Here is a 17737-nt window from a genome sequence, read left to right on the forward strand (position 1 = left end):
ATGGTCGAATTGGATCAATTGCGATGTGTTCTTGCATCTTTCTAAAATACAATGTTTTACATTTTTGCTAAAAATATAGAAACATATATTGGTAACTAAGACATAAACTAAAACTCAAAATTATACCAGAAAAGTCCATGAACGGGTCGTCGTCGTTATTGGGGCAGCTTTCGCCATCCTTTTAAGTGTAAACTCCAGTGGAGTGTATAAGCTTCTTGCAACAACGACTGTACCACAAACAGCCAGACCCGAGACAATATAGAAAAGTTACGTTTTTCTACACTGACCCGGCCAGGGGTCGAACCCGGGTGCTCAGAGTTGGCGACGCCATGAAAACGGAAGTTATCTTGTGTTTGTAGGTTCTCTATGGTTTTTAGGCTTCAGTTTAATTAGTAAGAAACGGACTTACCGGTAGGCGAGGGCGTCACAGAGTCCGTGCTATGCAGGCTGAGTGTCCTGTACCCAGAGCTGGAAGGCGACAAACGCCAGCTGCTCGACGCTAAGTCTCCTGCAAACAGGAATTTCTGTCATAACTTGTTCGAAAAACCTCTCAAATATTTTGTATATTCTGTGCTGTGCGGCCAGTATAATCAGGTAAGCGAATTTTTGTTTTTTCAAAATCTCCTTTGGATCCAGCATCCATGCTACAGGCGTAGGACCTTAACCGAGTCGGATCCTGAGGCAGCTGAGTGCTATGGAATGGCACATAGTTTGACCACTATGGTATTCAATTATTTTTGTTAAATTACTTCACTAGTTTGTAATAATTATTAATACATAGAACGAACACTTAAGAAAAAAAACCCCATAGATCCGGCTGGAAGCAAATAATTTCATTGATTTCTCAATGATGCTACGGCAAATAAGTCGTTAAAAACAAAAACAAAGATCCGACAACAAGCACATAGAAAAATTTGTGAGGTCTGATTCCTTCTGTGGCTTAGTCGGCATAGCGCCTGACACGGTTTGCTAGAAGACGTCGGTTCAAATCCGGCTGGATCGAAGGAATTTTATCCAAGTGTTCGATCTTTGTATTAATATTTGTAACAATTTGGTAGACACTTTTTTCAATCAACTTGTCTGAATATCATCAGAAAAATGTTGTTGAAATTATCCCAATCCTCAGTTCGTCCAGGGAAGTACTGCCACTTTACCTATTTCTGCCGCCAAGCAGTAATGTGACCATTACTGCGTTCCGGTTAGGGTAGAGGTGCTGGTGCAACTACAGGCACATGGGACTTGTCAAGTTATGTTTCAGGGTCACGGGCGCAGTGGCAATGCCCCTCAGATCATTGCGATTTAAAGCTCTGAGTGACAAGACAAGCGTGTGGCTAAGCAGTAGGCCTGTAGACGTGCATACATGCATAGTTTTCTTGGCTATTCACAAGCCTTTACACTACAATGGTATTGATAATGATGAGGAGATATAGTACCTTGTCGACTTAACAGTCTCGGCACCTGTCGATTCTGGTCTTCTCCTCCATAGCCACCAAAACTGTGGCTTTTGGAGACCGCACCGCGGCCACGGCTTTGGCTGCCGCAGCCAGAGCCTTCTAGAGATTGCACCTGTCATGTCACATAAAAACATAAGAACCTGCTCACGCGTCGCGGACGTAGTCAACAGCCATTGAGTATTTAACCAGAAATAGAGACGAATAATTCAATTTGTTTGAAAACTATTCTGCCAAACCATTACGGTGAAAACTGCACTCCGATTGGCCAGTCCGAATTCGAAACAATTGGTGGGTGTCGTCAATGGTTTCACTTCAAATCAACCAGTTTAACTTGAACTTTGCTAATATGGACGAAAATTGAAAAATTACATATTTAATATTTAATTACCGATGAAATGTGATTCCGTTTGTTTTGTAATTAGACATTTTGCTGTTTTTCCCACACCACCGAATGGAACAATCCCCCATAGTTAAGAGATACTGAGAGATACATATTTAAATATTTTTGGAATATACGGAGACCTACACACTGGTCAGTTGTTGGCGCTGTGCTATTTCAGCTTTCTAATTTGTGATTTCAGCGCAAACGAGAATTGATATTTCAAAGTGATATAAGGCCCATTTGCCTGATGAGTTGCCAGGGATCGATGGTTTTTAATCATCTCTATTTCTGGTTATGTACTCGATGTCAACAGCACAACAACAGAGATGGGCAGTGGGTTAAAGTCCAGTCAACCCGTCCGGGTTTTTACCCATATCTGCCCAACATCGTGGGCAGAAACGGCGGATACGGAATTTTGTCTAATTCCATACTTAAAACATTTGTTTTTAGATGAAAATGAGGCAACTCCAGACAATATCAACCCTGGAATCCTGTAGATTCTCAGTACGAAGGATGCACATTATGATTGATTTTTATAATTCAAGTGCATACGACGTAACGATTTTTTGTATCGATTTAAAAGCGTTTTTCAAACGAATCGATTAATAGAAAGGCAAACAATCGTTGATCTAGAAGCAATAAATTATCATTCAAAATGAACAAAATTCGACTTACAACAAATATTTATAAATAGTTTTTGCACTCGATTTTGGGAGTTAATGGTTTTTTAACTCGATTAAAACAACAAATTGCCGGGTTAAAACCCGGACGCTTGCCCATCTCTGCACATCAAGCTATACACTTTTTTAGTAGCAGTAGAGTCCCTTGTGAAGAGTTCGTCCAGGGTAGTACTGCCACCTTACCTATTTCTGCCGCCAAGCAGTAATGTCAGCATTACTGTGTTCCGGTTTTGAACGGTGCTGGTGAAATTACAGGCACACGGGACTTGTCAACTTATGTCTCAGGGTGACGGGCGCAGTGGTATTGCCCCTCAGACCTTTATTCTTTTAAAGCTCTGAGTGGCACTGCAACTGTTATGGACAGGCGTGTAGCTTACCATCAGGCGCACGACTTGTTCGTCCCGTCACTTGATATTATAAAAAAAAACTTCTATTTGAGTGTCGCCTGCAGTGCACGGCAACAAGTTAATGTTAGTGTTTAGCTTGATGTGCGGCCATCTGTACAATGGATTCATTTGGTTGCCACGACATATGCGCGTCTTTGATTTGGTCATTAATGTACCGAAATGGACGCTGTCTTGTATTTATTTATTTTATTTTATTTTATAGATAAGTGTACGGTGATCCATACACGATCCATACACTTATAAATGATAGTATGATAACTGTTAAGAATGTTTATCAGTTCTGATTTGCAAGTAATAATGATACATTTGATAGGTGTGAAATGAGTACACTGCGCGATGGCCGATTGTGAACTAAATATAAATTATAACTAAATGTCACATGAATACCTATTTTGCCGTATAAACACAATGTACGATATTGCACCGTACAATAAGGTACATCAACAATAGTACATATCGTCTGTTTAAGGGTAAAACCACATAAGTGACATTTTAAACAAGAAGTCTTTAATTTATATAGCTAAGATTATCATTATCTTTCTGCACGTGAAATTCAATTTAATAAGAGTTTTATCTGCAGAAAGACGGTGATTTTCTTACAACAGGTCCATAATTTAGAGATTATTTGTGGAAAAAATCACTTACGTAGTTTTATCTTTAAGCAGATGATATACTCTTAGATAACAGTGTAACTTTACATTAATATTGTACTTATATGTCTATCTAATACAGACGTACACAGCATTTAATGTAATAAAATAATAATAAGCAACAAAGAACTTGTGAAATTACTGGGGAAGGATTCGAAAACGTTATTTTTGAAAACATTACGGGTAGAATGAAAAATGTCTAAATCTATTCGAACGTTAATTTGGTTGTGAATAGAGGTTAATCTAGGTAGTGGATTGTGCAGAACTAGGTTAGTCCGGCATCGGTGCATTGAATATTTTGGTTATTTTACGACAAGGGTAAGGTAAGGTATGCTAGTAACTATTTGGTTCAGAATATTGCAAAATTTTATAGTATTATTTAGTATACCATGTAAAAACAGGAGGTCAGGCAATATTCGGCGATCTCTAAGCGTATTCATTTTGAAGTACCGTAACCTCTGAACGCTCATAATCCAATGATAGTTACGCGTTATATTGTTGCGTAATGTGATGTTCCTTATGTATAGAGGCACTGTTTATAACCTTAAGTATTTAATTACTTATTGTGTAGTGTTTTGTATGTGAAATGTCCTAAATAACTACCTTGAGGAGTTTATTCCTGCCAGCGTCTCCGGGAGTGAGCAGCTTCACCGGCCCTGAGCTCAGCCATGGCCACTGAAATTCGTCCTGCACGCAGTTGTCCTAAAATAATATTATTAACTGGTTAATTCTAGCCAGCTTCGAAGCCGCCCTTGAAGCCACCCTCAAAAGCAACCTTACATTGCTTGAGCCAAGACGTGCCAGAATGCCGGAGATGGAATTGACCTCGACAAGTTGGTTACTCTACAATATTGGTATACCGAGCAGTTACACCAATAAACCAAATTACTCTTACTTTTACCTCTATATTTGCGGGTTCAAACGATTTTTACAGAAAAATTATTTAAAAAAGATTATAATTAACTTTTAAAGATAATGCTTAGAGGTGAGGTTAGATTCCCGGGCCCAGACAAATATTTTATAGCCTTCATTTCTTTCTCTAGTGAGTTTGGGTGTAATTTGTGGTTGTCTATGTTTTGAAGGCATCGAGTATATAACCAGAAATAGAGACGAAATGTCATTTGATTTGTCTGAAAACTATTGAGACTTGATATTTGTAAGTGATGTATCACTGATAAGTTACCAGGAATGTATGACCCTTATTTCGTCTCCATTTCCGATTATATACTCGATGTTTGAAGGTAACTGATTTGTTTTACATTGACGAGCTACAATTTGTGAAAGGTACTCTAATTTCTAGTGGTAACAAACAAATCAACTAGATGGCGCTTATTTCATAGATTTTTAAGACACTGCCGGCTATTCTTTTATTTTGTTTTGGATTAGCGCCATCTACCCATATTAGCATGCGGTAATTTATAAATTAGTTTGTGACACACAACGCCATCTATTGATACGCATATAATGTCCATGGCACCTGCGATATAGGGTTTCCTTAGTGCGGGACTGTGAGTATGTGCGTTATTTCAAAGTCAAAGTCATATAATCATTTATTCCATAGGTAAAATTTTTACACTTGAAAACAATTTTTTAAGCTTCTGCTCGTTCACTGTGCCGACTTCCCTGAGAAAAACGAGCAAGAAACTCTAGGGATTGCTCTTTTCAAATAAACTTAAATGCTATGGAATACATTTTGAATCATAATTGTGTGGAACCTAGACTCATGTTGTCTTTCTATATATCTTTATCTAACACGTAGTCTACAATTTTGTAATATAACTTTTCAATTAAAATACTTTTAATGTAAGTTTTAAACTTAGGAAATGGTAGTCTTAACATATGCTTCGGAATCTTATTGTAAAAAAGTAATACAGTTCTCCATAAAAGAATCGAGTACCTTAGTTAAACGAAACCGTGGTACCATGAGTTTGGACTTATTTTGAAAGTTAATATTATGGGTATCTTCTTTCTTAACAAAATTATGTATATTTTTACGGGTATACAAAATATTTAAGTAAATGTACTGTGATGCCACAGTCATGATTTATTATTATAATAGAATAGAAAACGTTTCATTGCCAGAATACAGTAATTACACAGATCTTAAATAAAAGTAGGTACAATGTATCTAACCTGCAAGCAGGTGTGCAAATATTAATTGAATTAAATATTTAGGCCTCCAAATTTAATTGCATTTAAAATTAATATAAATCAGTATTTGCAAATTCTAAATATTCTTTATTACTATAGAAGTTATGTGTTATAAGCCATTTTGTCAGTTGTGATTTAAATGTAAGTCCGTGTAGTAATTAAAATTCATTTGATAAGCTATCGAAGATCTTTGTGCACATATTGAAGCAGTTATTCTTATAAATTTTAAATGCCGCTGTGGTCGAACGGTTATCGTGCCGGACTGCCACGTAGAGGTCCCAGGTACGATTTCCGGGCCGGGAGAGATATTTGTATGATCTACATTTGTTTCTCTCGTGAGTTTGGGTGTAATTTTGTCTGTGTCTAGTGCAGGGCTATGTCGAGTGTGTGCGTTATTACATTTATATTAAATTAATTGATAGCAACGAGGTTGGTATAAAAGATTCATGATTTTAGTTCTGGTTTGCGGATTCGCGGAGGAATAAACGGATTATAATTATTATTACATACCGAGCTGAAAATCCGTCGCCGCACCCGTTCGTATTCTTTTTCTCGCTGCTCCAGTGACTTGCTTCTAGTCGCGCTCAACGCACCTTGTCCAGGTTCGTCTAGAGAGCTCGTATCGCGTTTTAAAATCGACCTGGCAAACAATAAAGTACATTGTTTTAAGGGATTGCCGGTCGAGTACGAGTTACTTGTTTTATACAAGTCAGGCAATACCGCGTTCCCGCCGAGGTATATATAGTGCTTTTCTTAAACAATATGAGGATATAATGAATGACTAAATAATGAAGGATAATGTATACTAGAAAAAGTAAAACAAGTTAACATAACAAATTTTGATTTTTGTTTTAAATGAGGTGGAGCGCACAAAAGTTCACTGTTGTATTTTCGTTCTTCTCACTAGAATTCGTTTTCGTGAAGAAAATATAACAAAAATAAAAAATAACAAAAAAACAACTTCAATGTACTTTTTACCGCCATTTTTTAGGTATGTGGTGCAAGTATATATTTGTGTATCATAACTAAACGTAAAATAAGTAATACCATGGAAAATATCGATCCCCCTACGGATTGTGGTGGACCTAACTTCTTTCGACGAAAAAAAAAACATACCGACACGTTCAACTACGAGATTTGTCGTACATTATTTACGTAATTAATATAAATCCGTTGGTATATTTTATTCTTATTATTGTTGACATTAATTTGACAAAGATAAGTAATTTTGATTATTAAAACTGATTTCTTACAGTTCAACTGTTTTTCTTTCATATCCTTTACTCGCCATAGTGAGGTGAAAGGTTGTGTGTTTCGCTCGGCAGAAAAGTTGTTTCTAGTGGCTTGAAACCCTCGCTGCGCTCAAGATTCTATTTTTGAACCGCTCGCTTCAATCGTAGTCCAATTTTAGGAACTTTCGTTTCTTCAGGTTTCAATACAAGCATTGGCGTCAAACAACAACTTTGCAGCCTTGCATAACAAACAACTATTAACTCTCGCACGCAGTTGACTGTATGACAGTTTTTATATTTTTAAGTTTAGAACAGTGGACAAAAATTATTTTCATAGTTATTTTAAGAGTTGCACGTTCCGTAAATGACAGACTATGTGGTTTCTGTTTTTGAAAGTAATTCAAACTAACATAAATTACAGGCGGTCTTATTTCTAAGTAACAATTTCATCTAAAGTAGATGCCTATTTTGGACTCGCAAATTTGAAAGTTGCGAGCGGCTGAAGTTTTTTTTACTGTAGCAAGTGACGGGACGAACATGTCGTGCGCCTGGTGTTAAGCGACACGCCTGTCCGTAGCAGTTGCAGTGCCACTAGGAGTTTAAAGTAGCAGAGATCTGAGGGGCACTGCCATTGCTTGCGTCACCCTGAGACATAAGTTGACTAGTCCCATGTGCCCGTAATTTCACCACCACCCTTACCCTTCCAAACAGCAGTAATGCTCGCATTACTGCTTGGCGACAGAAATAGGTAAGGTGGCAGTACTTCCCTGGACGAACTCGTTCTTGTGAAAGAACTCTACCGCCACTAAAAATATTTTATAATTGATATCCATCTTAAAATACTACATAGCAATCAGGCCGCTTATTGCAACTACTACATTATGTTACTATTTTATACTTCAATTACTATTTCGTGTTGCTACGGTAATTTTAAGTGCAATAAAGAATAATTCATTGATTCATTCAATTGAGTCTTCGACCTGTTAAAGACCGCTCTGATAATGAATGATTGTGATAAGTAAATTATAAAAATTGAAAGGGTGTTGCCATGACGATATAAAATACATACTTTGCATTGGTGCTGTCTGAGTTATGTCGCTGCGGGCTGGGGCTGGGGAAGGTCACTGTGCACCATTGCCTGAAGCCCGTGCACGGAATACGGCCGCCGCTCGTTCCTGCAACGAAAATCCCATTCTGTAGTCTGCTTTTTTGAAGACGGAGTAAAATGACATTTGTAGGGTTACCAGTTTTCATAAAATTTTAAATAGTTATGTAGTTGTTGTCGATAGTTTTATCGATAGATTGCGAAAGATAAAAAGAAGGATGGCGACTTCCCGTGTATTTTGTGACCCAGTGTTTGACGAGGTGCATTAAGGAGACCTATCAATACTTGTGTAATTCATTATGAAAGCGTATTGAGTACAGCCTGTAGAAGCTGGGGTGTTAAAGTTGATATAGGCTATATTTATAACATTATCCTGTATTTCGCTTCAGATGTTTGTTCGTAGTAACAGAAAACAAGAAAAAAAAAGAACTTTCCGAATATTCCCAAATCTGCCAAACTCTGCCACATTTAATAGAACTTATCATGTTCTGTAGCTATGAAAATGAATAAAAATTTAATCTGCCCAAAAGACAGAAATCTGCCAGAAATGGTCACACTGCCTTACCACTTTTGGTTACAGTGACACAGCCTTTATTAGCCTGGTCCAGGTGGTGCGAGAGCTGGAAGAGTGCCGCACAGCGGTGGACCAACATGCGGCCGTATGACGACATCACTGGAAACCGCACGACGCAGCGACTGGAAAAATCAGGATAACAAAAACACATAAATACACGATGACGACCCGGATTCAGTTTCCGTTGTGTTCTGGGTAGCGCGTTCCCGCAATTAATTTCAATACTCTACGTAGGGTGTGTTCCCATTCTATCGCATCTAGCCTGTTGTCATATCACGACTATCTAAAAGATAAAGATAAAGATAAATTTATTTCTGTATAAAATATTAACCTAAATACATACACAAATCTTATTAAATAACCTATTATTTACATACATATATGCGCCAAATTGTCGCAAACAATGAAATTATTTTATGTTTACATTACTTTAATTAAGGTTAGTAGTGCAAATTAATCTAGGTGATACCTAAACTAAGTAAAATTGTTTACTTGTGTCTTAGGTATCTAAATTGGTGATTATAGCATAACGGTTAGTCAACATATTTTGTTCAATAACAATAAATTACAATAATACATAAATCTTAATTATAATAGCTGGCGTCTTAATTATATTTATATTACTTAAAAACTGATATAAAATTTTCAGTGTCATTGTAGTTAATTCTTTTTAACCAGTCTTGTACTCTGTCATGTTGTAATCTGTCGTGACTGTGTCGTTTATTTTATCGTTGAACGACTGTCGTTCTAGCTATTCCAATTATCACGACAGTCTGTTGTCGTAATGCCAAAAAAGTCGTGAACGACAGTTAATCGTGTCGTACTATATACGTGAACACGTTCATTTAAATATACAAGCTACGACACTTTAAACTGCACGATTATCTCGACCCCTCCTGCATAAAGTATCGTACGTCCAAATTGCCAAGTTTACAGGGGAGCGTATTAAAGTTCTGAATTCACTGAAATAGGATTTTATAATACTCTATGTGAGTAACGAACGAAACTGAGAAATGCTAAAGTCACGTGTGTTGCTCATTTCAGTGAAATCAAAACTTTAAAACGCTCCCTGTAAACTTGGCAATTTCGACATACGATACTTTATGTAGGAGGGGTCGACTGTCGTGCTACGAAGATAAAATGGAGCTGGGCAAGTATGGTGACAGATGGAGTTAAGCAAAATCCGAATGGAGAAGTGGTCCCAGCAACGTTTAACATCCTATAGTGAGTAGACGACATCTTCAAAGCAGCGTGACTCAGATGGGAGAGATTAGCACTCGTGAACGTCTCGATTAGGAATCGTGGTAATGGTAACTACCGGAGGCTTACACCCAGCTAAAGTCTGTCTGTTTTGAAGATGGAGTAAAGTGACAGTTCATTGTGCAAAAGTGTTGCCTGCATCCAAGCTACTAGTGCTTGCAGTCGATAAATCTATCGATTGAATGTTGTTTCATTTGTATCATCATCGGCCCATTGTTCGTCCAACTGCTGGGCACAGATTTATTTAAATTGTCAATCTTTGTAACTTCACGTATACATACACTACATTTTGAGCTATGTCTATTAAAAATACAAGGATAAGACATATATTAAAGTTTTTCGTTTTAATTCAATACAGATAAGCAAATCGTCTTGTCTTTATTAAAATGTATATGAACAAAAATTTATTTCATTACTAGTAGGCCAACTGTTAAAATAAGAATAAAGAAGGCAATAACGTAATTAGAACGTCTCGTAACATTCACAATTTAAACACTTTTAGCAAAATTTTAGCTTCTTGGATAATTTATCGATAAAACTGTCGATAACGTCTACATGACTATTTAAAATTTTATGAAAACTGGCAACTTTACAAATGGCATTTTACTCCGTCTTCAAAAAAGACAGACTCTACTGGGTGTTTTGTGTAAGACCTGAACGAAAATTTACACCAGATGGTGTCACTTAGCTTTTCCAATCATACACACGTTGGTTTACTATTAATCATTTCTTTGAAAAGCGGAGTTAATGAAAGAAACTAAGAAAACAAATTTATTTAGTGCAATACAATGTAACGTATAGAGAACAATATTATGACTTTATGCTTAAAAATATATTGCACTGAAAAGGGTCCAACTCAGCAAATATTGCGGCGGAGCCACAGCGCTGGTTTTTTTAATAATATCAAGTGACGATTAAGTCGTGCGCCTGATGGTAAGCTATATGTCTGTCCATAACAGTTGCAGTGCCACTCAGAGCTTTAAATCGCAAAGATCTCACTGCCATCTCTGCGCCGGTCATCCTGAGACATAAAGTTGTCAAGTCCCATGTGTCTGTAATTTCACCAGTACCCTTACCCTTCTAAACCGGAACGCAGTAATGCTAACATTACTACTTGGCGGTTGAAATAGGTAAGGTGGCAGTACTGGACGTTCTTACACGAGGAGCTCTATTGCTGCTAAGCTGGTTTTCAGTGGACCCTTTTCGAAGAGGCCGATTTGGAAAAAATTGACAAATAAAAAGAAAATCAAAAATGTGAACGCGAATTAAATAAATAAAACATAAATAACATAATTAATTTAGAATAATTTCAGTACAGAGTACTAAAAAAACTGACCTCAAAAGTACGTGGAATTACGTCTATTTGCTAAGTTTCATTGAAATATCCCCTAGTTCGCCACTATACAGCACTTGATACTGGAGATAATAAAAATAGGTTCTCACTACGACACTACTCAAAGTATATCGAGAGAAAAACGCCTTGAATTGGAGAAATAGCAACATCAACTAAATAATTGCTAAAAGTAATTGCTCCTAAATTACAGTTAGGCGCTATTTATAAAAATGAATCTTCATGCGTGAACAGCCACCCTTTGAGGTGGATGATTTTCTTCAAAATGAAATGGGACCACTATGGAAATACCCCCTTTCCAACAAAAAAAGAATCATGAAAATCGGTTCACAAATACCGGAGTTATCGCGTAACATACATACAAAAAAAAAAAGAAAAAGAACATACAGTCGAATTGAGAACCTCCTCCTTTTTTGAAGTCGGTTAAAAATAACACTCCACGCTAAAGCGCTTTTTAAAAAAAACACTCTGCCTTCATGTTATTTTGTGTTTCTCGGTGCGTTATACAAATATGTGACGATACGTCCTCCTCCGTCGTCATTCAATCATTTTATCACCTTTTCTTTCGTTCCTGGCCAATTATTTTCAAATTTTGAATTGTTCTCTAATTCCGTTGCTTCGTCACCCCCACTTTGTTTCATTCGAATATTCCTGCCCGTCCGATTTTGATCCTTTTACCGGTTTTCATCCAAAATCATGTACCAATTTTAAATACCGATTAAACCTAATAATATTTGTATAAATCGGCCCTTAAGTTGTCTCACGATTTTTTAGTACTTAAGAAGGGAGTGTTTTACCTTTTTTTTGTTACAGCCTTCTCGGTTTTTCTTTCGCCTTAATAAATTATTGGACCGAGTAGAGCAATCTATTATTATTACTAGGAATTGCTATAATGCCTGCAGCGAACGCAGACTTACCCTTAAACATATTTAAAAAGAAATTATTATCGATCTTTGTATTAATAATCATAACGAAGTGTAGAATAATTATATTATAATTATATAGAAGAATTATAACGAAGTGTACAAAAAAGTGGAGTAATTTCACAAAAAATAATTGAATATCAATTCAATAAAAATTTACTTAATACAATGAATAGCGACATCTCTCGCCAGGACTGGTAGCTGTAAAGGTACTAACTGGGTGATAAATCTGTCATAGATTTCTCATAGATGGCGCTACGACTAAAAAAGTCGTTGAAAAACCAAATACAAAGACACGACGCAAGCACATAGAAGAATTCGTGAGGTCCGTTGGTTCGTTCCATGGCTTAGTTGGTAGGTATAGCGTCTGGCACGGTATGCAAGAAGACGTCGGTTCGAATCCGACCGGATCGAAGGAATTTTTTCTGAGTGTTTTTTCTGAGTGTTCGATCTTTGTATTAATAATTATAACAAACTAGTGGAGTAATTTCACAAAAAATAATTGAATATCAAATGATTATCACTAATATCAGGTTTCTTACCACGGTATGACTTCTTTTTATTTTCCCGATATTTCGGAACGGTTGCACGCTCATGGTCAGAGTCTACCCGTGACCATGGAGCGTGCAACCGTTCTGAAATATCGGGAAAATAAAAAGAAGTCATACCGTGGTAAGAAATCTGATACTAGTTATAATCATTTAGTGAATAACCACGAAAGTCTTAAAATCTATATAATTGAATATCAATTCAATAAAAATTTACTTAAATTATTTGACTTGTTATATAATCCGTGTATATATGATATCAAAGATTATTTAGAATGAAAGGAAAAAGACACAACCTCGTTTATAAGCACAACTGTCCACACGCAAAATAGGCGCCTCGACGTCGAGTTGCGGAAACGAGCCCGTTGCACCAATACCAATACCAATAAGCACAACTGTTTCAATATAATAAGATTTTTTTAATAATTTATCTAATGTAATTAAATCACTAAAAGGATTTATAGGACACATTGCTTTTAAAGTAATAAAGAATATTTAGAAGTTACAAATACCAATTAATATTAATTCGAAATGCAAACTGATTTGTAATTGTAGAGACAAATGTGAAATATCATTAACATTAGCACACCTGCGGGCAGGTTGAATCCAATGTACCTAATTTTACTCAAGATCTGTATAAATACTGTATTCTGGCAAATAAACGTATTCTATTCTAACGTTTACAATAGACTGCGAAGATGTTTGAAATCTTTAACCCGCATTAGGCACAATGTTGCTTAGGTTACCAGGAACTTACCGTGTGTCATTTACAAGTGCATTGAGTTCCTTTTCGACCCTTAGTAGTGTGGTTCGGTCGCGTGTACTCTTGTTCAGCGTCTCCTTAATGAAGCTCACCAGGTCCGGCCCTGACAGCTCGGATTTGTCGTCTGTAAGAAATAAACTTAAAACTGTAGATGGCGACACTTGAATCAATAGCAATCATGATGTTTCCGGTAACCCAGTGACGTTACAACACAGTGATTTCCTTGTTCAATATCAATAATTTTGAAGTCGTTTTGTGACGGGCCTCATTTTGTTGATAACATTTTCGAATTTTTTAATAATTTTAAGGATCAATTTATTTATTTTATTTATTCAACTCTACGCACTTCCAGTTTACCAACATAGATTAGAGATACCAAAAAAAGAGAATTAAAAATACAGAAATCAATATTAGATTATTACTCGATCAATACAAACATAGACTTGTAAAATTCTATTTTCGTTTCACTGTCATCAAATAAATAATGACATCGATAACAGTGGTAAAGAATATAAATTTTCGCATATTCGTGCACAGACATATGCCTTATATTTATATATATTTAGACATAAAAACAATAACAAGGTAAATGTAAAGTAAAAGGTAAACGTACCTGAATCCATTCTAGATAAAGATATATTCTTTGGTTTCTCCTTTCTTTCTGGACATCTAAAAGGCAAAAGGTGAGCCATTAACTACAGTGGTTTATTTAAGCAAAATTAAGAGCCTTAAGAGATAATAGACGCTGTCATTACTGTGCTAGAGCATTTGGCAACGATTAATTAGAAACTTGAGATCTTTAAACAGAAACTGAATCCGAATAATGAATAAGTACCTGCAGTAAAAGATCTGATCATCTTTGTCATCTACACTACCAGCTTTCGAATTCGAACCACCTGCAAAAGAAAAAATTAAAAAACTTAAGAATAATATCGGACAGTTTTGGATATCAGTGGAGGCTGTTTATAGAACAAGTATTTACAAGGCTATAAAAAAAAACTAGAGAATTCTCGAAGTCCAGGTCAGAATCCGGAACACCCATACCAGAACCAATTTACAGTACAGTTCTCCTCAACCAGTGCGCCTACGTAGGGTCACAGAAGTTGTCTAATATGCTTAGCATAGAAGACAAAATATCGAGATTCAAAAGTATAACTTTTCATTCAGGATTAGCGACGCCTCCCCTTTGGATGGCTAAGCTTATTTTTATTCGGGGGTAGTAGCCTGCATTGTGGTCACCACTTTCAAGGAGAGTAACTGAAACCCCGTTAGAGATCCAAAGTTTCCATCGCGAAGTGCACAAAACAACTGAAACTGACTGAGGTTGGTGCATTTGAGGCTTAAGCTGAGTTTATTGGAATATTTTCTTAACTTATCTATGAAAAAAACTGTAGTTTTAGTTAAAATATAAAATCCACAAAGGCAGTGACGGAATCCATTTTAGAAGGTTAATAGTGGTTTAACATCTTTCTTTCGCGATAATGGCATTGATTGATTTCCCAGAAATAACGGACAAACAGTCAGTCTCAATCAATGGTAATTAGCAGCCTTAAGGATATCTTACGGCTGTTTTATTTGTCACTACTATTGCAAACAGTTAAGGAACAACAATAAATCGTAAAGAAGTTTGTTGAATGAAACAACACATGGAAAGTATGCATAATAAGAAGGTATTTCTACAATAATTTCGTGTACCTGTGGGTTCTGAATCGCCACAGTCAGGACATTCCTCGGAACACACAATGCCAGAATCTTGCTTGGCTTGGCAGAGGCGTTTTCGCCGGCGACCTCTGCAATGTAACATAGACATAGTATAAAATATAATCAACAACACCTGACCATTGCATTTACATGACATTTGCATTACATGCACTGTCCAACCAAACGTGAGGTCAATCAGTGCCGGTCATAAAATAGCCCCCTGAGGAACACTTTGATGGTTTTTACAACCAGTTTTATCATTCATATGTAGTAGGTACAATTTGTGATTGGATATGAAATATATATAATTATATGAACTTAAAAAGGCGACAAATAAACCGGCCGCGCTAAATGCATATTACGCGTACGCCCATGCTTGGCTACAGTATGGCATTATCTTATGGGGAAACAGCACAGACACGCAAAAATTATTTAGGTTGAAAAATAGATGTCTCCGCATAATTGCCAACATAGACGAGATGACAAGCTGCCGGTCATTCTTCATCAAAGAAAAAGTGCTCACCCTCCCATCCTTATATATATTAGAAATAAGTATTTTTGTCAAAAACAAACATGTACCTTTTCCCACAGTACGATAGGCCAGATAATTTGCGTCTACGCCAAAGATTAGCCCCCCCAACTTCAAAATTAAATTTAGTTCACTCAGGGCCCTTGGCAATGGCGGTAAAAACTTATAAAAACTTTATAAACTTATAAAATACCAGAACATATGGAAACAGAAACTAATATAGATAAATTTAAACATGCATTAAAAAAATATTTATTATTAAAAAGCTTCTATTCGGTTTTTATCAATTTGGTATAGTATACAAAAAATTTAACGAATAGAAAAATAATAAAATTAAAATAAATAGTTTAATATTAATAAATAATAATAAAAATTAATATATGATAATATAATGTGAATGTTAAATAATAACGCTCACAGTCAACATAGCCCCGCACTAGGGAAACCCTGTGTCGCGGGTGCCATGGACACACACATAGACAATCACAAATTACACCCAAACTCACGACAGAAATAAATGTAGGCCATACAAATATGTCTCCCGGCCCGGGAATCGAACCTGGGACCTTTGCGTGGCAGTCCGGCATGGTAACCGTTCGGCCACGGAGGTAGTTAAGTTAAATTGGATTTATTATTAATATGTGAATATTTGATTTGAGATACTTACCATTATTTTGTGAATGTTTACTTTGAGTTGTTATTAATTATTAATAATTTGAGTTAATTGAGTAGGCATTTTATATTTGTCATGTTTTGTTTTTGTTTTTGAAGAATTAATTATTACATTAATGTTTACTATATTGCGATTAGATATATGTCTGTGGCGATATCCAACCAGCATAGGTGTGGATACTGGAAAATCGAAATGTACATCATATTTACCACATGTTCGCAATAAACATCTTATCTTAACTAATTATTTAAAAAAAAGATAAGTTGACTAATGTTAAATATAATCCTAGAATGTTTTGACCTGAACTAGTTTTTAGGTTGTAATTGAAAAATATGACATACTTAATACATATTTAACATGACCTTTTGACGATTGCAAAATTGTATATTTTTAATTCATTTAAATTCTCATAAATTGTAAGTAAATTGTAACACAAATTATATTCTGATTTTAGATTTGACATTGCTGCGCCCTTACAGGGTTCACGTTGATCTATACCAATAATTTAACACCTATAAATGTAACAACGTGAATGCAATAAATGTTTTGACTTTGACTTTGAGATAAAAAAATTACAGTTTTGGAAATTCGACGAACTCGATTAGACACAGACGTAGACATTTTTTATTGGTAAAAAATTTACATTTACAAGTCATAAATTGCTTTAATAAAATATGACCATAGAATAATGAGTAGCGATGTGTAATTATTTTATATGGAGTAGTTCTGTAAAGTCAAACGCTTTTCGGAAGTCGGAAAACTTTTATAAGTTGTGCTGTTGCGTCAAGGTTCTGCTTTTCAATGAGCAATCAGGCTTCAGAAGGTCGGTGATTGATCACAATAAATAAAGTGCCTCTCGTACAACTACTATTCGATAAAGGTCGATAAGATTTTGATCCTAGCCATATTGCAGGATTTCAAACAACTAACGTATCATACGTCAATACTAAAGTTACCTTTCAGGGAACAAATGTATCTGATCATGTTTAGCTTTAAAACAGAAGATTGCCTCATATATTACCCGAAAGGCGTTCCTAGAAGCAAACGCAAAAAATCGGTAGATTACGATGCTACATATTGAACAAACTAAATAACACACCTGCAGTGCGGACAGGCATTGCAAGCGCCGCAAACACATGCGACGCGCGGGTTGTTCGACAGCAAATCGCGTGAATGCTGTTGGTGACCCAGCCACCGTTTGGTGCGTTGTCGTTGGTCTTGAGACTCCATATCCCATCCGCCGGAAGTGATCTGAAAGTGAATTAAATGATAAGGATTCCTTTAAACATTCAGTTTTATAAACTTTTATATGTGTTAGGAGAAATAATGCTGAGTTTCCAGAGCCTTAAATAAT

The 17737-nt window shown here is 36.1% G+C and overlaps 1 protein-coding gene across 1 annotated transcript in view; it reads right to left on the reverse strand.

Moving 5' to 3' along the window:
- LOC113227508 (cAMP-regulated phosphoprotein 21-like) overlaps positions 1 to 17631 on the reverse strand; it is a 41011-nt gene extending 23380 nt beyond the window's left edge. The window contains exons 1-11 of the mRNA XM_026460445.1: positions 17483 to 17631; positions 15176 to 15270; positions 14316 to 14376; positions 14094 to 14149; positions 13475 to 13604; positions 8627 to 8757; positions 8026 to 8131; positions 6235 to 6364; positions 4177 to 4275; positions 1434 to 1566; positions 410 to 508 (exon numbers count right to left, since the gene is read on the reverse strand). Coding sequence (XP_026316230.1) covers positions 410 to 508; positions 1434 to 1566; positions 4177 to 4275; positions 6235 to 6364; positions 8026 to 8131; positions 8627 to 8757; positions 13475 to 13604; positions 14094 to 14149; positions 14316 to 14376; positions 15176 to 15270; positions 17483 to 17613 — 1171 coding nt within the window. The 5' untranslated portion in view covers positions 17614 to 17631. The remainder of the gene's footprint in view (positions 1 to 409; positions 509 to 1433; positions 1567 to 4176; positions 4276 to 6234; positions 6365 to 8025; positions 8132 to 8626; positions 8758 to 13474; positions 13605 to 14093; positions 14150 to 14315; positions 14377 to 15175; positions 15271 to 17482) is intronic.
- Between the last annotated feature and the right edge of the window lie 106 nt (positions 17632 to 17737).

This window comes from Hyposmocoma kahamanoa, unplaced genomic scaffold, assembly GCF_003589595.1.
Source record: "Hyposmocoma kahamanoa isolate Upper Pololo Valley unplaced genomic scaffold, ASM358959v1 211, whole genome shotgun sequence".
NCBI lineage: Eukaryota > Metazoa > Arthropoda > Insecta > Lepidoptera > Cosmopterigidae > Hyposmocoma > Hyposmocoma kahamanoa.